The sequence below is a fragment of the Hirundo rustica genome, chromosome 2 (assembly GCF_015227805.2).
Source record: "Hirundo rustica isolate bHirRus1 chromosome 2, bHirRus1.pri.v3, whole genome shotgun sequence".
NCBI lineage: Eukaryota > Metazoa > Chordata > Aves > Passeriformes > Hirundinidae > Hirundo > Hirundo rustica.
Genome location: NC_053451.1, coordinates 97,552,728 through 97,580,226, shown reverse-complemented (window position 1 = coordinate 97,580,226; position 27,499 = coordinate 97,552,728). Strand labels below are relative to the sequence as shown.

At 37.5% G+C, this 27,499-nt stretch overlaps 1 protein-coding gene across 8 annotated transcripts in view; it reads right to left on the bottom strand.

The window, feature by feature from the left end:
- Positions 1 to 12,218: 12,218 nt before the first annotated feature.
- The window catches only part of STS (steroid sulfatase), a 138,225-nt gene continuing 122,944 nt past the window's right edge, over positions 12,219 to 27,499 (bottom strand). For 7 of the 8 annotated variants that reach the window (XM_040056440.1, XM_040056443.1, XM_040056439.2 and 4 more), the window contains 2 exons: positions 12,895 to 13,028; positions 12,219 to 12,573 (listed from right to left, as the gene is read on the bottom strand). In XM_040056440.1, the coding sequence (XP_039912374.1) occupies positions 12,238 to 12,573; positions 12,895 to 13,028 (470 nt within the window). In that variant the 3' untranslated portion in view covers positions 12,219 to 12,237. Of the gene's footprint in view, positions 13,029 to 27,499 lie in introns of all 8 variants that reach the window. The other variant, XM_040056444.1, reaches the window with a different exon arrangement.

The window sequence follows — 27,499 nt, the reverse complement described above, 5'->3', positions numbered from 1 at the left end:
TAAATTGTGCCCGAGCTCTCCAGACACCAGGGGTGTTCAAAAGGTCCCAGTGTGAATTTTTCTGCTGTGAAACACAATGAAGTAATGTTCTAAAAACAATGAAACCAATCTATTTCAAAAATTTTAACACAGTAATAAAAACATATTTTATTTCTTTTATGGTTGAAGCCTAGATGTCGCTGCCATATAGAGACTCATTTGGAGAGTCCACAACCAGTCTTTTGCTCTACTGGAGAAGTTTCTGCAGTAAATCGTATGAATTATCAGCAATAGGTGGATGCAAACTTTTTGACTTTGAGTCCTTACCTTCCCTTCCTTGTAGTCCTTCAAAGCCTATTAAAAGCCATAACAAGTATTTGAATTCAATCCATTTAATTCTAGTTTCACTTTTCAATAATCTTGAGAAAAAGCAGCAGTTATTAATTATTGCCTTTTCCCAAGAGAAGGCAGTCTTCCTGATGATGAAAATTAGATATGAACTAGTCCAAATCTAAGTGTCTCCCAACACCATTAGAATTTCATCTGTGATTAGACCTGAAATTAGACCAAGCCTTTAATGAAGGTCTGAAATATTAAAAAAAAATTATTTTTATGTATGCAAATTTGCCTTATGGGTTCCAGATGGAACTGGAAATGATGAAACACCAACAGGGTTTGCTGCAGTATTTCGGAACCAAAAGCAGAACAGCTCTAAATTTCCCAAGAAAATATTTTCTTGTAAGATCTCCAGATATTTTCTAAAACTCAAACTATTCAAAGAATTCAACACAACTCTGTCTAATCATCAAAATTTTCTATATTTAGATGAATGGAACTAAAAAAGAGCATTTAGAATTTTACTTATTTTAATGAAAGCCCATGTCAAATGTGATTTCAGTGTCAAGTAGGATGAAAATAGAAAAAAATGAGACACGGAAGACTTGGAAAAATGTGTGTTGGGGGAGCAATGAGTATACTAAATATTAGTTTTAGTCATAAAGCTCTGGTAGGTTTAGGGAGGAAAACTGTTCTGTGTGTTGCAATGGTTTAAATCCACATCAAAATTATTAAGATTTTTTGTGACCTTTTTATGCTGGATCATGTTATTAGGGAACAGAAAGAAATAAAAGAGGTATAAAAAAGCGCTGCTATCTACCTTGTAATCAGTCAGCTATTACTGAACAAAAATATTTAAGATTCAAAACCACAACAATGCAGAACCAGACTGCTCTTTAAACCAAACTGGCTCTTTAAATTCTTATCCTAAGTGCTAGCAGTTGCTAAAAGAACTTTAGCTTGAAAATTCCATTAATGAGGTACCTTATTTCATGATCTGAGAATGAAGAACTTTTTCGAATATGTGAATAACTTTCTACTTTCTTTAGTCAAGGAACTGGAAAAAAAAACCAAAATATTAAATGTAATAGCAGAGCTTTGCTGCCTTTGTAGGGTTCATCAACCTACTTATCCAAAAGTGAGAAGGTATGTGGGAATATAAATAAACCAGAGTTAATCTGGTGCATGCAACCTTGTTAACCATTTAAAAATGTGATAAAGCATTGTACCCTGGGAGTGAATCAAGAAATTAATGTAAAAATTTTTAAAAATAAGAATGTCACATTCTCAAGAAAATTTTAATAGGACATGACTGTGTAATTTGCTCTTTATAACTCTTAATTCTCTTCCTGCTTTGTCTGGAAACTGGACTACCTCCCATTTGCTCTTTGAAACTTGGAATAATTAGAAGTCCATTATACTTCCCTCTCTCCAAAGACAGTACATAAATTAAGCTTCAGCAGTGTTGAAACACACACAAGAATTGATATGACCCCTTCAAAGTGTCACTTATCTGCAATGCAAATTTCTTCTGGGTGATCACATATTCAGCAAATATTTTTTTTCATTTAGAACTCAATCTTTTACAGCTAAGTAGTGTTCATTTGTTGATTCACAGTTCAGAAGTTACTGAGGTGTTTATTTTTGTATATCAAATGCACACTTCTCTAGTTATTTTTATATTCCAAAACTCCCAGTAGTCAGCCTCAAGGATACCTCAGTGCCTCTCAGCACAGTGAGATGTAAAAATATGCAGCCAGGCTTTTCTTTAAAAAGTGTCCACTTTTAGTAACTCAATAAGAAATAACAAGCAGCAAGTTCTGCTAAAGTGTATGTAGTATTTACTTTCTGTCCTCTTTCATGTTTAAATATTTTTATTTTAGATAAAAATTAATCTAGCCCAGTGCTCCCCAGATGTCTTTGGATCAAACCTCATACCCACAAAAAGGAAAAAGTAGTTGTAGAATTAGCCTGGGTCTGATGGATGTGTGTAATGTTTTGCAAGCATTTGACTATTTATTGTGATTAGTGCTTTTCATTTTAAATTTTATTCTGTGAAAAAATGTGTTCTTCCAAGATTTTCTGAAGATGCTTGAATGGGCTTTCCATGTCTTATTCTCAAACTTTGTTACAAGGTGTGTATTGAAAATGGTAATGAAAATGTTGGCTGGAAGCAGCCTCTTGCCTCTTCCTCTTATAGTGGAACCTTTTGTTCAAGGCATGAAAGAAAAATGTTGAAAATTTGCTAATTCTTTGCATAATTTCTTGCTTTTGCATTGAATAGGGCAGGCTTCTGGGAAAAAGAAGAATTTGAAAAAAATTGGTATTAACTCCATTAATTTCTGCATTAAAAATAACAAAACAAAACTCTGGATGCTTAACTTCATAACTGGAAACTGTGACTATTTTAAAATTTACTTTGTGTTTTTGCAAAAATGTGAGCAGATTTATCTCAGCATGAAAGGGAAACTTACAAGCAATTCTTTTCTTTTTCCTTATTTCTTTCAATCATTGGCTTGAATGTCCCCCAAGGATTTTTTTTTGATTGAAGTCTTCACATTAATTTCTGATGGTTTGAACTGCTTGTGCTACTGCTGCACAGTAAGATGAGCAGGGACAAAGGGCAAATCCAAGGGTGTAGACATTCACTTTAGAGGCACTCACATCACTACTGTGTCTATGAAAACATTAATGTTTGGAAAGTTGACTACACATTTATTTTAACAGCTAGAAGTCCATTTTATTGTCTGGTTCATTTTTTAAATTAAATTATAGGTTCTTTAAAAGCAGATAATTCCTTTATTTATTATATTAATCAGAATAATTTTCATTCACTTTTTCCCATTTTCATGCATCTACTCTCCATCCTCATCATAGTTAATGTCCTGATACTTTTTTTTTAAAAAAAATCCCTTGGGCATCTTTAATTTATGCCCATTTATTTTTTTACTCCTCTTAATTTTTGGGCTTTATTTCCTGCTTGAACTGACTCTGAGATACCAGATTAATCTTGTATGTTTGAACAGCTATTGTGGTGCTATTGGCTCATTCTGGATACCATAGGTAAGACTGGTTTTAATTCAGAAATTCCTAAGCCTTAAGGAGAAACATTGTTCTTTGTGTTCTCTTCTAGGTAGAACTTGCCAGGGTAAATGTAAAGCTCTAGCTCTGTGTCTTCATTTACTTGAGGTCCTTCTCTAGCTAAGTGAGTGAAGTAGGAAATTCCAGGTCATGATTAATCTTACTGATTATCTAAAATAGGCCAGAAGAATAGAGGTCTAGAAATGTCTCATTTTCTCCATTGAGTGTAGAAGGAACCAATGAGTCAACACTTTTTTTTTTTTTTTTTTTTTTTAATCGCCATCTAAATGTAGGTTAGAAGAATCATGCCAGAGATGAGTAAGGTAAAAATTCTTGGAAGCAATGAAGTCTGTGTGGGTGTTTTGTTTCATTTTTAAAAATTCTCTTTGGAATTAGAGGGAAATTATTTAAGAATATCTAGTGAAACACCAGAATACTTAGGCAGGTTAAAAAATCCCAGTTACTGGAGGATTACGTGACAGGGTAGACAAATATTTGTTCAGAATAAACTGAGGGATAGAGAAAGAAAAAGCCACTTATAATTCAGGTAAGATATATAAGAGAAAGATGAGAAAAAATATGTGGGCATATGTGGGCACTCTTGCACTGGTATAAGGGGCAAGATGCACATATTTCTCCTATTCTTGCTGTGTAACATAAGAGTAAAAAGACTGGAAAAATGATGATCATCTCTTTGCACATTTGGATACAATGAAAAATTTTCTTATGCTGTGTATGGGAACACCACATTATTTTCTGTATTCCTGAGTAGGTCTTCCTTTCTTATACACTTAAAGTTCCTCAGGAAGCCAATATGTTGAACAAATAAAAACACCTTGAAAATGGAGACAATATGAATCTTATAATCTACTCACCATCCTACATTTCTAGGATGAAGAAAATATGAAATATTATCCCTGAAGAAACTAGGACATCCTGAAACTTGTTTCTATTATGATCTCAAAGCTGCAGCATGGGTGTGAGGAAAGGAGGAAATTAACTGGGATTTAGTTAAGTATCAGAGATAGTCCTGATGGGGTGTCCAATGACAAACTGGACTATAGTGCACTTTCTGCCTCATCACTCAGCCAAAATACTTATAAGCACCTATAGCCCAGAAAATCTACAGAAAATAATGGAAACAGAGGGAGGGATAGTTTGTAAAGAGGTTATAAATTGATTTCTCTTTCCCAGTTTAAAGTCTTCACTTTGGGATTACAGAGAGCAAATGATTTTTCTCAGTCCTAGCTTAGTAATTCTTGAAGTGGTGACACGGTGGCAGGAAAGGGATAAGGCAAAATTTGTGAGATAATAAGTGCTACAAGGACTTTGGAGAAAAAGGACATAAAAGAGATTTTAAATGCAAACATTCCAGTGAGTACCAGAAAAAAGATATAAAAGATACTACCCCCCAATCTTTCCAGCTGAAGGTTTGAAGAGAGAGAAAATATTTTCTTAGCACTATTTCTCGGTTGTGTCTGTGAGTTTATAGGAGCTTGTCACACTACCCAATATATAATACCAAGATTCACAGATATTTCATGTGTTTTATAAAGTAGTTGTCTTCTGTAGAGAATAATCCAATTTTTCATTTTCAGAGCTACTTTTCTAAAATTTGCTGCCAGTTGAAACCAGGTATCTCCTGAGAAATTATTTTAAGCAAACAATGGCAACGGACAAAATATCAACAAAAATAGAATCAGCAAAAGCAGACTCTGCATGCTCTGCAAAATATGTGTCCTTTTAGGTAATAAAAGAACCCCAGCCATGAATTCCTCTAGCTCCAATTCCTTTCGCCTTTTCCCTTTGTATCCTTCTTTTCCTTCCCCTGTGATTGTTCCCTACATGTAGCTGTTAAAGATATTTTAAGTACAGACAGAGATTGCCTGTAGCACTGACTAAATGAGACTGTCACATAGGAAGGTTGTAAATGCACACAAATAATAAAGCAAAGTCTAGGACTTTGGCTACCACCACCTGCTCATAATAAGCTCTCGTGGCCTCTGGCAAAGCAAGAAACTGAAGATGAAACAATACTTTCAATTGCATAAGGAGGTTATTTTTCCTGCTTGGTACTACGCAAAAGGTGTGTCGCAGGAATCATGGTGGGTGGAGAAAAGACATCATGGGAATTCTGGTCACTGTGAAATCTTGTTGATAAAATTCAAAGAAAACTCTGAAGAACTCTCCAGAAAAAGTACAAGCATTTGTTCCATTTAAAACTGAATGATGCAGTTTCCTGATCCAGGGCTGGAAGGAAGAACAGGGTACTTCCAGCAGTGTGGATGGAGACAGAATGACTTTGTTCCTTCATCTGTGGGTACAGCTCAGACCTCTTGGTATAAGGATGTGTTGTTTGCTCACGAGCAAAGGAATGGCCGGGGAAGTATCAAAATATTTAGGAACAAAAAAAAAGAGAACACGTAAATTGTTATTATAATTAGTCAGTCCTTACAGGTCTCCCTTCTTCTACCATGTGATATTTGCCCTGCCCAACTGGACACTATCTCATCCCCAAGATATTTCAGCAGCTCTGCCCTACTTATGTCATACCAGGTACAGATGTTTTTCATTGGCCACAGCTGTCTGGTCCAGAGTTTACATCTAACTCTCTCTTCTTAAGGAAGCACATTAATTTAATGCTTGAACAGCTTGATATTTCTTTTGTCAATCAGCTTTCTTAATCTGAGGATGCTTACTGTGGTAAACAAACCTACATAGTTTTTTTACGTCATCACAAAAGATTGCCATCCTTCAACATGCATTTTCTAACTAGAAAACGAAGGTTTTTATTTTGGTACGTTCATACACAACAGCTATCAGTAGCACTCTAATCAGAGCACATTATGTGTCTTTTGATGGCACATTTCAACATTTTCTTCCATAAAGTGTCATAGGAGTCTAGTGTAGAGATTTTCTAGTCCTTAGATGATCTACAAGCACTTTTTCATTAGACTGTTCTCAAACTACTTGAGAGCCACATTTTCAAAGTATTTTTCAAATATTAGCACAATCATTAAATGAGGGCAACAGAACATCATTATTCTTCAAAGACTACCTTTATCAGAAATGTCTGGATGAAGACAGCAGTAGTATCTGAAACACATTTATAAGCCTGATTTTGGCTCTTCAGACTTGACTTGTCATAAGTTGAAATACCTGACACTGATACCAGAAAACTGTGTGTCTCATTAAGCTTCCTACCGGGCAGGGCTTTTCTCAAAAGAGGTGTAGCTATGTCAAAAGCTACAAGGGTGAGCTTGAGCTCCCCAGCCTTCTGAGAGCTGCCTCAGCTGAACAGAGAGCAGCTCCAGATCTGTGTCTTCCAAGGGGCACCACATGTCTGCGACCAAACTCAAGTGGGAAACAACTTGGTTGAGAGTGTCTGAAACCTGGTCTCATAACCACAGAGGCATGTCCTGCCAGATGCCTTGCAGAGTCTTGCTGGGCTCCTGAATTGTGGGGGAAAGAAAAAAAAAAAAAAAAAGGTAAATAAATACAGCCCCCAAAGCTATAAATTCATGGCACAAAAAGGAGCTGTCAGTCACAGTTGATTGAGCACCTCTTCAGAGAACAAACTCTCTCACTTTCCTGACATGGTTTGACGAACAGTGAAATAGTTAACAGTCTTGACATTTATAGATTCTCTTGAAGAAGTACACTCACCAGACCACACTGCTTCATGGTGGACCAGGTCATGCCTTTGCTGCCAGCTTCTACTTACAAGTCTGTAAAGCATTGGCATGGGAAGATTTTATGAAATTAAAGAGAAGAATTAATGATAATTTTAAGTGCCTCTGGCAGAAACATTTCATACATGTAAATGTATATGCAGTGGTTTTCTGTTATAAAATGAGAGTTAGTGCTTTTTTCTTTTTTGTTTTTGTATCTTTGCCAGAGATTAATTCTCTTCGATGAGAACTCTTCTGTAATCACATAAAAATATGAGACATTAAAAATCAAAAAATATCAAATTCCCATGTTTAATAATCTTAAATATCTGCTGGGGAAATAGCAAAACAAGCAGCAAGACAAAACAGAAATAATTGGTACCTAAATTGAAAAGGTGTGTATGTGCGTGTGACCAAGAGAGACAGAAATCTTTAATGAACACACCGCTGTTCACTCCTAGCCCAACAGTTAATTCTGCCCTTAAATCTCTGAATCAATATTGTTCTTTTCAGAGTGAACCCAGTAACTCTCTTCCTCCCTTAACTCTGTTTCTCATGTAGCTTCTGGGATTCCTTAACATCATTCCTAAGGCTGGAATGCTGCTCTGTGTCTCAGTTCTCACTCTGCTTTTTTAGTATTTTCATTTGTGTAGGGTTGTTAGAAGGATCTCTCCAGTTGCTGTCAGACAGACAGATGATAGAGGAACAAGGGTCATAATCCTAGTTTCTGCTGTATTGTTCCCTTTTTCCTGTCAATGGAAGAAGGGAAGTGAGCTCAGGTACACTTTGTAATATCTCAGATTGGTTCTTCTTCCCCAGAGGTATATTTAAAAATTTTTTTTTTTTTCAAACCTGAGAGAAAGCAGCTTCTTTGGATGACACAACTTGCATGCATAATCTCCAAAAAGGAGGATTATATTGTGAGGATTGAATTCCTTTGTCTGTGTTTCTTAAGCACTGAAAATGATCAGCACATTCCTGTGTAGGTACAGGCAGTTCTCCGTTAATTTAAACCTCTGTTTTCAGAGCTCTAATGTCAGAGCTTTTGTGAAACATGCTAATTTTCAAGTATTATAGCCATTCAGGGAGCTATTGTTGACTTGCTGTTTTTTGGGGTTTTTTTTAATAACATGGGATGATAATTTTAATCCTTTTAACTGCACATTTTGTGGTGATTCTTACCTTTTACATCTGTCTGGAAAAATGGACGCTCAATAATGCTGTTCTGCATTGCTACTTGTGAAAGACAAAGTGGGTCAATCACTGCAGTGAAAACAGTGTTCACCTTAACAGACATTCTGATTAAACCTGATGATTAAGCAGATGTATATTCTCTAGTGTCCTCCTAAAACCTGCATGAGATTTCAATGTCTTCTTTTACAAACAGAATTTTAGAGAAAAACCAATATAATTTAGAAACAGAAAAAATGATGCATAATCTTAGTTTATACTGTGCCCACTACAAACAAGCTAATATTCTAGTTATCTCATGTAATATGCATTCAGTACAAAATGAAAAGTTTTTTATTTAAATGACTGTGTTGCCATATTGCAATCAAATGTATAAATAAACCTTTAAACATTGCAGAAAACCTATTTTAAATGATCATTTTTGTTAAGTGTTCACTGAAATCTGTGGAAGTTTAGTCCCCATTTAAAAAGCCCCTTGTCCTTGATCATTCAATACATCCAGTGACACAGCACTGCAGAGGGATAAGCCAGATCACAGTAGGTTTGGATGCTTTTAAGCTATATTGAAAAATCTCTCTATTAATCGTTATGTCATCACAAACTAATGTGGAGAGCCTCAACTCATAAATGAAAATGTCCAGTGGCTGTTCAGATTTATTTTGAAAACTCACAAGGATTTTCAGCTGAGTACTAAAAGTAAAATATGAACTGCATTTTGAAGCTTGTGTTTTGAAAGCACATTGTGTATTAATATTTAATTTCTAATATAACAGTTCTACAATCTGTATTTATATAAAGCAGTAAGAGGTTTCAGTATAATAAAGAACTATGATATGTTTTTAATAAAGACTATTTTTACACATTAAGTTGTGGACACACTTAAGGGATCACAATACACATAGATTTTTATGCCTTCAAAAGATGGACAGTGTTTTGTTTAAAAGGACATATATGTGGATCTTTGACTGAATTCCTGAAGAAGCTCATTTCTGAGCTTATATTTCACTACAATGATTTGCAGCAAAAACTAAAGAGAAAAATACAGGTTTTATTATCAGGGAAGAAAAAGTTAATAAGCAGAATAAAGGGTGGTTCAATGGGCAACTAAAATTGTTTCTGATATTTAATTAATTATTGCACCACAGAATGTTTCAATTGCCTTGAGCAGAATTTTTCCCTTGCCTTCAATATTCCTTATATTTACTAATGAAATATAGGGTGTACCAATTACAGGAGCAAAAATATTTCTCAAACTCCATTTATTACATAAATATTTGTTCAGCTTTGTTATTTTTATGTTAATTTCTTTAACCAAGTTAACTCTATGATATCAAAGCATTTAAAGGATCAGGAGTGATTTTTTTTTGTTGTTTGAATATAATTTCTTAAGAGTCCCAAAGATTTTAGTTTCAGGTAACATAATTCATTTTTTTGCTACTAAAATCCTAGTTTGCATGATTTTTGCAAGTTATGTATTGCAACCACTCAAAAAATTAAAAAAAAAAAATTAAAAATTGATCTAAAATTTACTTTTTAATTTTGCAAAACTCAGTTCTTGACATGCCTTTTAGACTCCTTCTCAAAAGTAACAAATTTTCCAAAACTGTGTGGGAGAGTACAAAAGAACGCATCAGTGTATATTTTATTTTCTGAAGCAGCTGACCTGTGAGTTGGCATTCAGATTATTGACACCTACAACTAGGTGTCTGCATGGGGATATTTCCTTTTATTTTGTTTTGTTGGTTGTTTGGGTTTTTTTAAATCTAAAAGATGTCTATATATTGAAATGAACATGTTTGGTGGGAAAGGATAGATTTAGGTGATTGTTTTCTCTTTAAAAAATTGTCAGAGGAATTCTCTTGGTAATTCACAAGAAACAGAGAGAGCTGATGAGCTTCTGAGCTCTTTCCCGCATCCGTGTTCATAAACATCTAAAAAGTTGAATTTTTTTTTCCCACAGTGTCAGCCAAAGAAAATGTCATGATAAATTAAAGTGACTGATCTACTGTCATGATAAATTAAAGTGACATGAGAGAAATTTCCAGGTCTAGCTAAAGTCTGACCTGTCTCTTCCATCCATAGCAAAAGTAAGAGGTTGGATGATGAAATTTTATTCTTTCTTCTTCACCCACAGTGGAGATGAGATCATCTGTAGTGGGTGATTCATCCCAAATTTCTGAATCTTAAGAGCTTCTTTTTATATCTGAGTGATCTGATCAAGAAATCACCTATCTAGAGGCTACCATTCTGTAGTGAACCCCACTCTGGGTGGCCACAAACAAGAGAACACTGGCTGACCTTTTTTGTCAGCTGAAATTTGCACACTTTGGTCTTGCTGAACTACAGAGAGCACCTTGCCCTTCTGGGCCATTGTCATCATCATGAATCTCAAACATGATGTAGGCTGGGGTTGGAACACATGCCAAGGGTCAGTCTAATGCCCTGAAACTGGAAAAAAACCCCAGACTGTAGTTAATACTACATTTTCTTAACAAATAAGAGTAATTTCATGGCTATAGTATTCTCTCTGTGTTTCTAAGCTGTCATTATGCATCTACAAAGGATTCCTTGAAAATCAACTCTACAATATGAGTGTATGAAATTTCAATGTATCATTTTATGTTGGTAGGGTATGTTTTGCTGGATTTTTGTTGGCTTTTCTATCAGGGATTTTAGAAATTATTCAAAGATTACAAGGCAACACAAAGACCAGCTTTGAAAGATGGGATATACTCCTCACTATGATTTGTATGAACTAATCTCTAATGGCTCTTTGGGAAAAAAAACACCAACTGAAGCTTATATTCCATTGCATATATTAGCAATGACTACTTATTAATCTTATAACCTTTTCTAATTAACAGAGGAAATTGTAAAATGAATACAAATTGAATGTATCCAAGGGTAAAATATATTCAGCTATGGAATGTGCCTTTATGTTTGCTGAAATATCTATGAAATAAGTGGTGTGTCACACAAATAATCTGTTCCATTTCTTTTCCATTCACTTTAGTCAAGAAGAAAAGAAGTGCCAGCAGCTGGGACTTTGCAAGTAGCAATCTTATATATTGTCATAGGCATGGACAGGAATATTGCATTGTTGCTGCTGCTGTTGTTATTGCAGCTGTCGCTATTTACTACATTCTGCAGTCCTTTCTTCCAACTATGTGACTGATGAAAAGTAGAAGAGAAATCTGAAGGGCAATTTTAAACCTAACATCCTAAAGTCATAAAGTGCAATGTACAAATTGGTCCGTAGGTTGAATGATGCTCATGAAAAACATGCTACACGTAAATTGACGCTGTATGGAAATTCTGCTCCGTGTGCTTCAATCAACAAATTGTTCCATAAAACCCAGCACAGACAAAAAATACATGCAGGAACCATTATCATAAAAAAGAGGCACAAATGCCTGTACAGATTAGGACATGGTAAAATGAGGAAAAAATACCTATATTTATGTCCTAGCAAGAGTAAAACTGGTATAGTTACATGAACAAGAAGTAAAAACTATGAATCTAGTTGTAGCATTTTTTTTATTCAAGGAAGATAAACACTTTATGTGCAGTCTCTCTTATTCCACTTTCTATAGGAACTACAAAACTGCATTAAACATCCAGATTTAATTAGGCTTTCTTATCCAGGAACCAAACAGAAGTACAGGTGATACCTTACTTCAGCTGGAACCTATTTCGGCACTCTCAGCTCTGGAATAGAGGTATATGTATTTTTCATTTGTGGGAAAAAAGCTCAAATTTGAGGACTCATCTGCAGAACCAGAATAATTATTTTATTGGAATAATTACTTAGAAAAACCAGGAAACATAAAACATATGAGAATAAAAATCAGAACTATTTTTTATTTATACGTCCCATAACAAAAACTCTAAAATATCAGTTTAAGACAATTGTATCAACAATTGTATCAATTCCATGATACACAAAACAAGATAGGCATCAAGAGGCATAAAACTGGGATTAATAATTATGGGTATATATTTGCCTTTTAAATGTACATTTCTGTGTATAAGAATATATGTGTAAGACATACAGGCTTCTTTCAGTGATACCCAGTGACAGAGCAGCAGGCACAAAGTGAAACACAGGAGGTTCCCTCTTAGCGTCAGGATGTTTTTTTCCTGTGAGTGTAACTAAACATTGGTGTAGATTGCCCAGGGAGATTGTGGACTCTCCATCCTTGCAGATATTCAAATACCATTGTACCTGGTTCTTAGGAATTGGCTCTAGGTGGCTTGGCTTGGTTGGACCAGATGAACCCTGAAGGTCCCTTCCCATCTCAACTGTTCTGTGATTCTGTGAGAGCATCATTAAATCATATATGATTAAAAAAACAAACAAACAAACAAACAAAAAACCCACCAAAAACTGACTTAATGAAGTTGTCTGTTTAATTAAGAAAAGTAACTCCTAAAGTAATGCCATAAAGCAAAATTATGACTCCTTTGCAGCTGAGTAAGTTTAGCCCAGAGACATTTTATAGGTGTTAATCTGTGTGGCTGAACATAGTTATTAAATATGTTGAGTCTCTTTCCCTCCCGTCCCCAAAGCCATTTAGATGCTAAAGTTCCATGGACTGAAATTGATGAAATTATGATTAAATTGAAATTAACTGACTTCTAAGCGCCTAAAACTCTCCAAGGTATTTGGTTCTCTCTCTTCAGCAGAAAAACATGTCAGACAGGAGACTTCCACTGCCACATAATTTCCTTGATACAGCTCTTCTTGAACTGTATGACTGACATTGTGCCCTGTGAAATTACAAAAATGAAAACTGATTTTAAAAAGAGTTTTCTTACTACCACTCCACAATGTTTACAAATATTACTGAAAGAATAACTCAAAATTGAAGTGCTGCAGTCTATGTATATACAGTTTTACATTCATTTTTTCCTTCAAATAAGGTAACTCCATTATATCTTCCTGAGTGCTGTAAACACAAAACCAGAGCTGCTATAGCAGAAAACGTATTATATTAGCACAGAAACCAAGGAATATTTGTGAGAGGTGAGAGCTAAAAATGTAAAACAACAAACTATTGATTTTTTACTGCATCTGTCTCCAAAAGGCCACAGGATTCGAGGACTCTTGGTGTCTTATAAAGATTATATGGTATGGGCTATTGTGTTACCATGATAAGATAAGCAATTCCATGCAGACCAATATAAGAGCTATCGAAAAATTCATAAAGAATTGGTGATTTTAAAGTCATCTCCACACATTTGCAGTTGATATTCATTCATCAGCAGCTTTACCGGAGTTTTCATTGCGAGTTAGAATACTGCATCTTATCACCTAGTTTGGGAATACTGGATATATCTGACATAATTAGAGGAATTTCTTCACATCCAGGTTATTTGAGTTATCTATATCTATTATATAATTCAGTATTAATTTGCTACATGAAGTAAGCACGGAGACAGAGGTTTGTATGGCATGGAAAAACTATCATACATCTCAGAATCTGAGTCTTGAAATTTGCAATTCAAGCACAAGTCAAAAATCACATTCCTTGCAGATGAGTGCTCCCCTGACTGAAAAAACCCAGCAGCAATGAAAAAGAAACAACTCCTCCAATACACATACCCCCAAGAAAACCCACATTTTGCACACAGGGTAGAATGTCTTCAGGAGGAAAATTGAAACATATTAAGTTTTACTTTGAGCAAGGATTTTTGTCCCTTTTTTAGTAACATGGTGATTGCAGACATGAAGCCACCATAGTATGAATGCAACCATCCATTATAGCTGACACTAACTTCTGATGTCAGCCCACCTCCTTCTCAGCTAAAACTATGTCCTCCAACATCGCATGGCACCTTTTTTTTTTTTTTTTTTTTTTTTTTAAACTCATTCCAACAAATCTTCACAATTAGAAAAACTCATTTTCTTACTTGGAGATCCTTAGAAGGGTTTCTTGTAAAAAAACCCAACAGATTTTATAGTGAGAAGGAAACATGGCAATGCAGGAGAATCACAACTCTGCAGTGAATTCTGGTTAGTTCAAGAAGCCATAGGATGCGTTGGAAAACTGAGCTGTAACATCACAGGCAACTCCTACTCTTCAGCAAATGGATGACACAGGTGTTGAAATTGGACAAAAGCGTTGGAAGCACTAGCAATATCTAAACACTGTGTTTCAGCATGCTCTCCCATCTGCAGTCTGTCATCCATTTCTAGGCTACCATTCAAGAGTCTGGGTTTTTAAACTCGTCTCATTTTGGTCTGATTTTATATGAAAACCAGCTCCTTGTGCATACATGCATCACAGCAACTGTTGTGCACTCAGTTGTCTAGTTAGGGCACTTCCAGTGACAAACTGTGCAACTGAAAGATAAAGCTCCATGCCTCCATCTATTTGAAAGTTTCTTAATATTCTGTATATGCTTATTCCTCTTTACTTGCTGTTTCCTCAATTTGTCATACAAATGCTTCCTTCCTACTGAGATCAAACTTAAAATAAAATTTGCATTCCATGGGTAATGGTCTCCTCTCAGACACCTGGGAAATGATTCTTCTCTGGCATCTTTTATCAGAAAATCCAGTTTCCCTCTATGTTAGGGTTAGCACCAGTACAATCACAATGGTCACAACGCAGTCCTCACAGCATAATAGGCTGAGTGCACCCCACTGAAATAAGAAACAATTAGTAAGAAACAATTAGTAATCTTCACACAGATTCCATTCCACCCTGTCTTTCTGAGGAAAGGGAAATTAAACACAAGCCTGAACTGCTGCGCAGGGCTCCTGACCCATCAGCACCTGGGTTGCCTCCCTTATTGTCTGAATTAATTTTCTTCTTTTGAGATGAAACTAAAACTGGCATTTTAAACTCTTATGTTTCAGGAAACATTTAAGCCAATTCCTACTCCCCCTGTTCTCATTTTCAGGTTTCTTTCATACTTTGATTAACTTGGTTGATATCCCTTCAAGCATAGTATCAAAGTTTTATAAAGCAATAAAAACATCCCCTGGAATATATGCCAGGTCAGTTTAGTATAACATGGCACGTAAAAGTTGCCAGTTCTCGGGGTGTGACTACAAGAATAATGCCATTTGGCTATCTCCTGCTGACCTGCTTGCTCCTTGTGACGGGAAAACACCAACCTCCTCTACTTTAAAACTCTGACAGTGAGAAATATTTTGGTCTCTCTCCAGTCTGTAGGCGATACATAGTCAATGAAAGGTCTCTTGCAAAGTATTCCTCCTCCACTGCGGAGGTGGGAGACAGGCATGGGCATGGGAGAGGGTCAGAGGTATCAGCTGATACCTTTTACAAACAGTGGTTGGGCAAGCCAGAAAAATTCCATCACCTTAAAGCTACCTTCTCCTTCCCCTTCCTCCCTCCCATCCCTCTGCTCTGCCACATGGCATCTCAAACCATGTGAGGGATGGGTGAAACAGAGAACACTGAAACTTTGGCAAGGGGAAGAGCCAAAAAATTCCTAGAGCTGCCTGTTTCAGTACAAGGGGGGCAGAGAGAGAGCAAAGCCCCCAGCCCTTGCCCCTAAATATTGTTCTGCTGGGGAATGTGTCCACTACGGGTCTGCTTCTGGGGAATAAAAAAAGAAGCTGCACAGGGGAAGGTGTGATGGTTTGAAAGACTAGAAGTCACAAGACTGAAGATTGATTTTTGGGCTGAAAAAGCAGCCTTGCCTCCAGTTAATGATTACCAAAGTGACAGAGCTGGCAATTCCGGTTGTCCCAGGTAGAACAGGGCTGACAAGTTATTCTATTTAAAAAACAAACCAGTGGGGAAAAATTAAAAAATAAAAAAAAAAAAAAAAAAAAAAAAAAAAAAAAAATAAAAACAAAAAAAAACCACCACCAAACAAACAACAAAAACAAAACACCCAAGCTCTAATCTACATCTTTATCTTATTTATTTGTTTTGCTAAGGCTTTATGGCTGTGTTGAAAAAGGATCTCTCCTTTTGGGGAAATCCTGGCACTGGGGTTGACAGTTCCAGAGTTCCTACTGCTGCTTTTATAAGGGGATGTTGTGAATCATGTTTGAATTAATGGGAAAGAAAAAAAAAAAAAAGCAGTGGTATGTCATGATGACTTGATTAATGGCAAACAAGCCTCTAGTGAGGAGGCAGGAGAATCAAAGCTCTTGCAACACAACACAGAAGATTAATGCTAAGTATATTAGTATTGATGTGGGCAGTAGATTACACTTAATAAACTGTTTTAAACAGTACTAATGGCCAAAAAAATGTGGATGTAAAGAAGTCACACAGACATATAAACAATGTAGTTTCAGATGTTCTTTAAAAGATCACATGTATCATAGGTAAGCAGAATAGTTAGAGTTTAATTTGGGAATTCATCTTCATTGTTGCAGTGTTATTCAGTATTATTTCAGTATTATTTCAGTACCATGTTGCTTTTCAGGGCAAGGATAAAACCACCAGAAACACAGGGAAACACTTCTTTCCCATCATTAGGAATCAGTACTATATCTGATGAACTCCTCCAGCATGAAGAATACAGTTGCTCCCTATCATGGACCTTTTATGCGAGGCCTTTGCACACCCTATAAATTCAAAGATATGAATGTGGTAAAAGTACTACATATGATAGAGACTAATTTCTCAGCCATATGGTTTTTCTCTATTTCTGTAATCTGGTTCAAGAATCTGTGTTATCTAATACTGAGCTGAATGGGAGCTATCTGTGCTTTGGCAGTAACAGAGCACCCTACTGAAGCATTGACTGGAACAACAATGTGTTTTGAACAGTGAAATGATGCATGTTTCAGAGCCTTTTAAAAAAGAACAGACTTCACAGTGGCAGAGGGCAGTAAATACTCACAGAGCATTAATAAATATCACAAAAAAAAGGTCACCCTTTAGACAAAACTTTGTATTCCTCCGAAAAGAAAAATCTAAACTGGCTGAAAAATGCTTTTTAAAGCAATATTGAATTACAGCAGAATGTTATTTTTTATAGCAAAACATAAGGTACCTAACTCTCAGAGTTAAGTCACAGATAGCTGGAAGAACTTGGCAATTGAAAAATGATCCCCTTCTAGTTATCAGTTGACATATGGATTCATATCCCTGATTGTAGTCATCAGATATACATTCTTCCTTTTATCTTGCAATAATGCTTTCAGGGCATACACAAGACCCATTAACCCACAGAAAGCAGATGAATGACAACACTGACTTAGCTGTAAAATTATTTCTATATTTTCCACTATAGAAAGATAGTGTGTTTTTGTCAAAATTAAAGTTTTATTTAAAATATGTTCATGTTTTTCTTAAAAAAAAAGGAAAAAAGTAAAAATTTTCATAATTTTGAAAAAATATTCTAAATAAAAAGAGGAAGAACACAAAAGGAAGAAAGAAAAAGGAATAGATCAAGAAAAATAATTTTATGAAAATAGTTAATATTTGAAATAAAATACAATTAAATTTATTTCAGCTGGTTTTCCTCTCTAATTATGCAACCAAAAGTTTCAAATTAAAAGCAAAATGGCCTATTTCAGATGAATATCCTGCTTCACTTCAAATAGTTCTTTGAAAATATTGTGGTTGCTGGGAACTGTTTGCCACCATGACTGCATATTGCACAGTTTGAATCTAAACTAATGTGATAAACATTTGAAAAATAACTGAAAATACATATTCTATTGCTAGCAATCATGACTTTTCAAGTACTACATGACATCACAAAGCTTTCCATCACCTCCTGCAGCTCCAGCCTTTCATAGAAAAATGTTTTGCTGCTACTCTTTAAATTACCATGCTTTTCCGTGAAGAAAAACTGCTTACATTAGGAATATATTTATGCTTCTAGATTCCTAACACATGACATGTATTGTTATTTGATGCTTGATCATTTTTTATGATATTTCAAAGGGCACTTCACGTGCTGTGACAATGGTATGCCCTTTACCATTCTTATATCTTAGAGAAAGATAGGGGTAATATTTTCTTAGGGGATCGTAATTATTGGTGAAAACTTATTAGAATCACTTTTACACATTGAAGATGTGGCAAAATGAAGAACATCTTGCCAATGTCACCTGTTCTGGCACATGTCAGGAAGCAATTTAACAGCTACTGTGGAAACTATTATCATAAAGGTTAGCAGGGTGAATGTTGGGGGGGATGAAGCCAAAAAGCACTATAAATATGATTGCCTATATTCTGAGAATGTGAAACATGTAGGTGAGATAGAATTGAAAGTAAGTTTTGATGTTTGAGATGTATTAGATACTGGATGTCTGGAAAAACAGTTATGTGACCATCTGAAGGTTACCTGCAGCCAGACCCAGGTCAAATGGAATGTTCTGTCTCACCCCAATGTATGGTTCATCCCACACCTGTACCCCTCCCCTGAAGTATCAGGTATCTGTAACCCCATTGGCACAAGTCTGTTCCAGCCCACCTCGAGACCCCTTATCAGGGGGCTGTGAAGGTGGCTCAGCCTCTTTGCTTTTTGCTCTTTGCTCTTTGCTCTTTGCTTTTTGCTTTTTGCTCTCCTCCACTCCATACCTCTCCCTTCCCCCACTTTCCTAGGCCTTGCCACGAGCTGCAGCCTGGCAGCTCAGAGCAAGGCCTCCACATCCCTTACAATAAACCTCATCTTCTAAAACCTAACTTCAGAGATCTCTCATCTGCATTTATCTACACCGTCCTGGAGTCTACAGCAGCAGCAGCAAAGCAATTTCTACAGGTGAAGATCATAACAATTATTTTAATGGAGTTTTAGAAATTCTAGTTACATCCTTTTTTTTTCTTTTTTTTCCCCCCCAAAGTGTATTCTGAAGGTTTATAAAGAAAACTTAATGATGTGCATGCTTGTGCATGAAGAGATTTTGTGCATCAGTATTCCAGACCTGAAAGCACAACCAAGAAGACCTCTTTGCAAATATGTTAGTTGTTGGTGTGCCTTTAGGGCGAAATAGTTATATTATTTAATCTGGGAGCCATGGCAACATAGAGGTGCAAGATCAAGTACAGATTGGGTTCAAAGGATCAGGCTGTGAAGCAACATCTTAAATGAACTCAGGTCTGGCATGGATCTCCAGATACATGTATGCAAGTTAAATCAAGACTTTTTAACTGTCAGTGTTATTAATCTTACTCATACAAGGACACTGAGAAAAAGCTGAGGACGGACAATGTAGTTAAAAATGCAGCAACACACAATGGCTTCACTACCTGCTTTCAAAGGACTCCTAAAAATAAAATAGTTTAAATAAATTAGATAATTCTTTTTGCATGGAAGGCTCTAGAATCTTTCCTTCAAAATGTTTAGTGTTTAATGACTACCATTGACTGCATTAATCATGAACCATTTATATTTTCGTCATTTACCCTTGAAAGATAAGAAGCCTATGTAGCCAAGTAAACCATGTAGTCCACGTCTACAAAACTGACATTCAGAGGACCGATCAAAATTTTCAGTTGACGTTTTAGGGCTGAGATAGTACTCTCTTCTCTGCTTTGATGAAAGGAGTACCTTTGTTGATACTACTGCTTTGTTTCTCTGGTGCATTTGTTATTTTGCTCTGGTGTTTTGATCATACCTTAAACTCATTCTTTCCCTCACCATCCACATCTCAGCTAGTGTGTCTTCTCCTCGCTCAGTTTGTGGGCTACCCCTCTAGCCGTGCCTACGCAATCCCTTCCTCTGCATATGTGTCCTTTGCCACCTCCACCTCAGTTTTCCTTCTAATGCCAGGACAGTAAAGACTTAAAAGTCATCAGTACCACTACACAGCTGTAAGCGTAGCAGGACTTCCCCTGATTAAAGCATTGCTGAATAAAAAGGTGAGGCAAAGCAAGGAGAGTAGAAGAGACTTAAATGGGTGTTTTATTAGAGGCATCTACCAGTTAAGGGAACTTAGATGTAGATCCACTTATTTGCATTGGTGTATCTTCTGAAGTAGTGATTAAACTTTTTTCCTAAACCTCATTCCCCCACTTCATTGAATTTTCACCCTGAATAGCTTGTGTTAATCACTTCTTAAAGTTAGCAACAGTGTTTATATCTTCTTTAGAAAATGCTGCTTCTCTTTGATGATGAAAATGAGCAAAATTGCAATGGAATAAAGAGTACATAAACTCGATGGACAGAAATAGGAAAAAAAATACAGAAAACATTTCTGTGAAACTAACTGAATTTAACCTTTCTGCTGAGATCAGGTAACTTCTTAACTATTTGAGGCACATTTATTCTAATTAATTTCAATTATACAAAACAAAATATAAATTAATATTGAAACATGGATTAAGAAACCATAATCCTCTGTGATCACTAGATTTGATTTTCATCTAAGGTGATTAGTAAAAGTTATAGACAGTCCACTAAAAATTGCATACTATCTCTTCTAAATAATCAGTTATACTGGGTAGACTTCATAATATGATACTCTTAAATAGATTAATATGCTTTGGGTTTTCTAATTCATGTTGAGAAGTACATGCAACTTTTGTTAAGGCAATTAATAATGCATAAGATTGGAAAGTCTTCTGCTTCAACTCTGAACTTCTCTTTTTTTCACTATTTTATGTTCCAGAAAATCAGACTGACACACTAAAATCTTTAGAAATATCTCTTTCTTTCCTTGTTTCGGTTTTTTTTGTTGTTGTTGTTTTGTTTTGGTTTTGGTTTTTTGTTGTTTGTTTGTTTGTTTGGTTTGGTGTTTTTTTGTTTTTTAGGGTTCATTGCTAACTTCTCTATTGTGTTCTTCTATGAATTATGAATTGCTATAGACAGAAACAAGCAATCAGGATCACAGCCCATTTAGGCAGTTACCTGTCCAGAGGAAATCATCACCCTTTGGATATAATATTTCTTGGATATATTGTATCTTGCTGCATTGTCTGAGGGAGTCAGTGACAATAATTCATTAAAAAGTGCAAGGAAATGTATTCATGCAGAAAGGTAAGAGAAGTGTGTGAGTCTGAGTCTGAAATTTTGCTAATGTCAAATTACTTCAGTATTGAATATGGTTGTACTTAAGATTTTGGTGCACCTAATGTAGATAGATTAAGACTTTTTAAAATGAGCTTACCCAGCTGCTGGTTTGCAGTTTAACCTTGTAAGCACAAAACTGAACAAGGATTAATTTATGATTCTAAGTGATGTTATTCCTTTGGAAGCTACATTCTAAGAAGCTTTAGAGATTTATATAGTAGTAGTAGTAGAAATTTGGCATTATATTTGACATGTTACTTGACAGTACTTAGGATCATGATAGTACATTGTAATGGAAGTAGGTAAAGAGCAGAGTTATACTGAGGAAGAGAAATGAGAATGCACAATTATTGTCTTAGTGATTCATACCAAAACAAGGTCTGGGATCATAGCATCTATTTCAACAAATCTGAACTAGTTTTGATTAAAGTCTTTCATAAAAAAAAAAAAAAAAAAAAAAATTCCCTCAAAAAACAACCGCACCCGACAGATTGCTCTTTTTCGGCAGACCTGCTGAGAGCGCACTCAGGCTTGGACTCAAGTCCAATAAAGGTGTTAAACAGAGCTGGTCTGAGCACCAGGCCCTGAGGAACACCACTTGTCACTGGTCTCCACCTGGACATTGAGCCATTGACCAAAACCGTTTGAGCACAACCATCCATCCCATCCCTCATCTGCCAAGTGATCTATCTATCAAATCCACATCTCTCTAGTATGGAGACCAGGATGTTAGGGAGGTCAGCCTCAAGTGTTCTGCACAAGTCCAGGTAGATGATATCAGTCACTACTCCCTCTACCACCAATGATGTAACCCTGTCCTAGGTGGCCACCAAACTTGTCAGACAGGATTCGCGCTTAGTCAAGATGTCAATTGTCACCAATCATCTCCTTAATTTCCATGTGACTTAGCACAGTTTCCAGGAGGATCTGCTCCATGAATTTGCTAGGCACAAAGGTGAGACTGGATGACCCGTAGTTCCCTGCATCTTCCTTTTTATCCTTTTTAAAAATGGGGGTTATGTTCCCCCTTTTCCAATCAGTGGGAACTTCACCAGATTGCCACAACTTCTCAAACACCTTCCAAGTATGCAACTGTGGTGGTGCAGAACTGTTTTATTAGGTTTTTATAAGAAGTTTATGTTATGGTTCATTTCACTGTATCCCCAATGCTGTAACCCTTTTTGTGTTTTCTGTATAACAAGGTGTTTTGTGTCAGTCCTCCCACCCTCCTCGCTCTGGGGCAGCCTGTCTATCACCCCAGGGGTCCCTCCCAGATTGTGAAATCTCAGGGAGAGGGCTTCAGGTGATAGGCCCCCTGGGGGGAATTCTTTTCCTCTGAAGGTGGTTGGTCAGAGGCTTGGGGGTGGGCACACCTTATTACCCCCTGAATGCCCTGATTTGTTGTCTTGTTGTATCCTCCCTGGGCCCCCTCCCCCGCTTATAAGGTGGAGGAGGGAGAGTCAAGCTCCCTTCAGCTCTGCTCTCTCTGGCCTCAGGTTTGGACTGGCTGTGGACTTACCACAGCTGGCCTGAATAAACATCTTTTAACAAGCTGAGAGCCAGCCTTTTCTCCTGCTGCTGTTGCTGTCACGACACTATTGGGTCCAGCTGCTGCTGAGAAGCTGAGCCAGCAGGTAATAGCCTGCGTGCCCATCCAAACTGGGAACATCTTTGGCTGTGCTGACCAGAGCTAGCCAGAGGTCAGCTCCTGCCCAGAGCGGGAACAGAACCAGCCACATGCATCAATATACAATATACATCCAAGCATAAGCAGAGCTGGTGTACATTTCTTTTTTATATTTTTCTGTGGTTACTTGAAAAATTAATGTATTTTATTCTGAATCCATTTTTCCTGGTTGTTAGTTTATTTGATGTCCTTTCAACAGCATTTTATATCTGTGGAGTCATAAGCCAATGTAACCGTAGCTAATCCTGGGCTTAGCCCAATTCTATCTCCATGTGTAAAATGGTTCTTTCACCTCTCATTTAAATATTTTTGTCTTGTTTTAACAATGGAATGTAACAGATGTAGTGCTGCTTTTTGTGACCCATGTAAAAAGCTACATTTTATAGCTGAATAGTAGTTGACCATCAATGCCTTTGGATTCATCCTCTCAGAAAAGTTTTCATTGTTCTGTTTGGTTTTTATTCCTTTTTATCCAGTACATTCTACATCATGATCTTTATGGTAAACTGTATCCTAGTAACAGAAGTAATTTGCTGTAGAGTTCAGAAAAATATTAACTTGCATTGCATTTTCAAAATAAAGCAAGGCTGGAGGCAAGCTTATAAATATCTGATGGACATAGACTAAAATTATGGAATGGGAAGGGTTGGAAACACCTGGCAATTAGAACATGAAAAATGTTTTTAGAGTTTAGAGTAAATTAAAGATAGTGATACTAAAAGCAAAATGTTATACATTATTTAATCTTCTCTTTAAGGGTCTCAATCAGAAAAATTCCTGAACACAGTAGAAATTGCAAACCTTGTTTAAATGCCCTGCTGAACTATGATCTTTCTGCTTGTATCTTACAAGGTATGTGTTTAGTTATGTGATAATAGAGAATACTAGGAAATAAAATCCATTAAGTTGCTGCAACTAGTTTTATACCTAATATAAAGCAGCATAAACATTTTTAATTTAAGAAACAAACTGTAAAAAATGCCTAGCAGATGGAGCCCTAAAATATTTTTTCATGCATAATTCAGTGCAGTTTAAATGTTTGCTTGGCTGCAAAGTATTTCTGAAGATGTAAGAAGATGGAAAATGTGTCATATGCATATAACAATGTAAATGTTTTAACACTTAAACATCTACCATAGTAGAGGTTGAAAGCTGTATTTTAAATGTCATGACATTTTTTCCAGAAGTTCAGCAGTATTCTTCAATTCAAGTCCTTTCAAAACAATCATAATTGATGCTAAAAGAAAAACTAAATTGAAAAAGATCTTAAGTTACTGTTAACAAAACTCTATTCTAATTGAGATATCTCACCACAATAAAATAATTAAAGTGGCATAAAAATGACTAATATGATTTTAAAAACAAACTGCCTGACCTCTATAATTATGACAATTTCTTTTAAATACTTCCAATAAGATATTTCTTCTCTTACTGAGAATCAGAGACAAAAAGAACTGAAGATCCATGCAAATAAACCCCAAGGAAACAAACAAGTAAACAAAGACATTTATCCTTTTAAATAAGTGCTTTCAGTGAAAAATAGGCATTTGTAAAATTCTGGCTATGATGATCCATTTTAAATTTCAGACATGCCTCCCTATTTAAAAAATATTTCAAATATTTCAGGAAAAAGAAGTAGGATTCTACTCCCTAAAAACAGGTGTCATGAGATTTTATTAAATGTTTAAACTGTTTAATGTTTAAATGTTTAAGCTGTTTAAACTGTATCCTGTGTCATTTTTTTTCCTTTTATCAAACAAAAAAAAAATAAAAAAAAGAAACCAAACCAAACCACCAGAGAGAGAGCATTATTACACATGACTAATAGAATCTTCACAAAGCCACACAAGCTAGGATTGACCCATCTCATTTTTGTCTGTTCTGGGCAGAATTGGAGACAAACTCAGGTATAGATATCCTCATCTGTGCTGGCCTACAGCTGGCCTCTAGGCCTCACAGTTAAAAATAATTCCATTCTTGTAACTGAAATGTGATTGATTATATAGTTACCTAAATTATGTAACTCAAGCAGCAAGGCCAACTGGAGGGCAGGCCCAGGCCACTGGGGGCTCAGACTGCTATTGGCTGGTTGGCCAGCTGGCAACTGGCCCAGCCAATGAGGATTGACTGCATGTGCCTTCTTACTATATAAGAAAAAGAGGTCTTAATAAATCGTGCTGTTGCAACATGATCGTCATGTGTGCGTCACTTCCCTGCCTCCTGCATATCATTGCGATATCTGCTGACCCTGATGGGGTAGCAAGAGGCCCCCGTGGGTAGAGCAGAGGAGGCAGGAAGGCAGCAGGAACAGCTGCAGGCGGCGTGTAGAGCTGCTATCTGCAGCGTGTTGAGCTGCAAAGCCTGGTGAGGAGAGCCCTGTCTGGGTCCACACCCCCCCTTTTTCGTAGAGGGTTTTACACATGCTGGTGCATGAGGCTCTACACCAGAGGAGCCCATCCTCCAGGTATGGACATTTATGTTAAAGAAACAAAGTATAAAGTATGACAACTGGACTTTAAGTGCCTTGCTAATGTGGTGCAAAATCCACGAGATAGACACAACTGAAGGAGCCACTTTGGATTTTAAAATGTGGGACTGGGCTGGCAGGCACATCCTTCAAGCAGTGTCCATTGGAGACAAGGCTGCCATTGGCATTATCAAGCTGTGAGACTCATAATGGACCTGCTGAAGCTGCTACAAAGAGAGCGGAATGCAAGGGTGAGAGAGGGGACATCCCAGACCCCTTCCAAGACGGGTGAGGAGAACCGAGCACCGGGAGAGCCAGCGGAAGGTGTGGCCACTGCTCCGGGCGTGCGGGGGAGTGAAACGGCCGCACAGAACTGAGCTGCCGCACTGCGCCAGGACACTTCACCAGCTCAGTGCCCTACGGCTGCCTGGGACTGAGCCGTCATGCTGCACTGGGACGCTTCGCCCATTGAGTGCCCTACACCCACGTGGCAACGATCCATCATGCCACGCTGGGACGCTTCACCCATTGAGTGCCCTACACCCATGTGGCACCGATCCATCATGCCACGCTGGGACGCTTCACCCATTGAGTGCCCTACACCCACGTGGCACTGATCCATCATGCCACGCTGGGACGCTTCACCCATTGAGTGCCCTACACCCACGTGGCACCGATCCATCATGCCATACTGGGACACTTCGCCCATTGAGTGCCCTACACCCATGTGGCACTGATCCATCATGCCACGCTGGGACGCTTCATCTGTAGAGCACCCTGCAGCCTGTAGAGAGTGCCTTGCCACCCCGTGTCAGGACGTACAGACAGCAGGATGCCCCCCCAGCCAAGCCCAGCCCCCTGACAGTGGAAGTGGAACCTGACACTAGAAGAGCCCTGCCTAGTGCTGGAGCCGATTTCTGGAGAGATCCCAGCAATACATCACTGTGGGTGCCCAGATACCCAGCAAATGTTACATCTGGAAGCACTGGTGGACCACAGCGTCCGAAAGTCACTGCCACTGCTGCACATACGCCGCCTGCTACCGGAGCTAGAGTCACCTGTGGAACATCCACCAGTTAGGAGCACTGAAAGCCAAAGTCACCTTTTTTCTGCTGAGCACAGTGACAAAGCCATCAGAAGTACACTACCAACAGCTCTGCCTGATCCAGTTAGTGTTTGGCACCAGGTAAAGCTAGCATAAGCAATATCAAGTGAGGATTATGAAGCTGCAGAAGTGATTGATGTGCCATTATCAGGAAGTCAGGAACCTGTGTATGGCACAATTGAGACATATTGGTAAGAAGGGGTAGAGGAAAAACACAGGACAATTACACAGCTTTTCAGTGGCCATTTCTTTCCGAACTGTGTCAGCTTGTAGCCAAGTACAGTCTGGGCTCACCTGCCATGGCCAATATGCTGTGACTTTTAACAACAGAGATTACTCCCTTTGATATTTAGCAGCTTGCCAAACTAATGCTTACCACAGTCCAATATTTGGTTTTTGAATCATCATGGCAATGCAGGGCAGAAAAACATGAGCAAAGAAACCTGAAGGTCCCCCAAGAAGACCCATGCTGTGGGAACTGACAGTGGTCGGAAAATAGATTTTTAGGCTCCAGGCAGTAGCTTGAAGCCTGTGGGAAAAGCCAAGTACATAATTCTCTCACTTGGGCCTGGGAAATCATAAGGAAGAACCCCAAACCATCCCTGTAGATATCTTCTTCTGGACACCTGGTGTTTTTCCCAAGTTGTTTATTGGTAAAGATGTTTACAAGAGGGTGTAGGTTTTAAACGACCAATAATATTCATTGTACTGGAACACTGGATAAAAGAGCTTGTCTTTCAATAATCCTTTGCTATAATGCCCTCCAAAGAAACCGGAGTTCTATGTATTGTTATTTGAGCTGTCCCGAATGGTAATGTGCGTCCGGTTGTGTCCCCGCTCTGGGTGGGAGCTGACCCCCAGCTAGCTCGGATCAACACAGACACAAAGTTTCCAGTTCGTTTTGGCTTCTCGGCTTGGCAGCTGGACCCAAAGGTGACAGTCAACAGCAGCAGAAGAGAAAAGGCTGGCTCTCAGCTTAGCAGGTTAAAAGATGTTTATTAGCAGAGATCTCCAAGCTCCGAGGC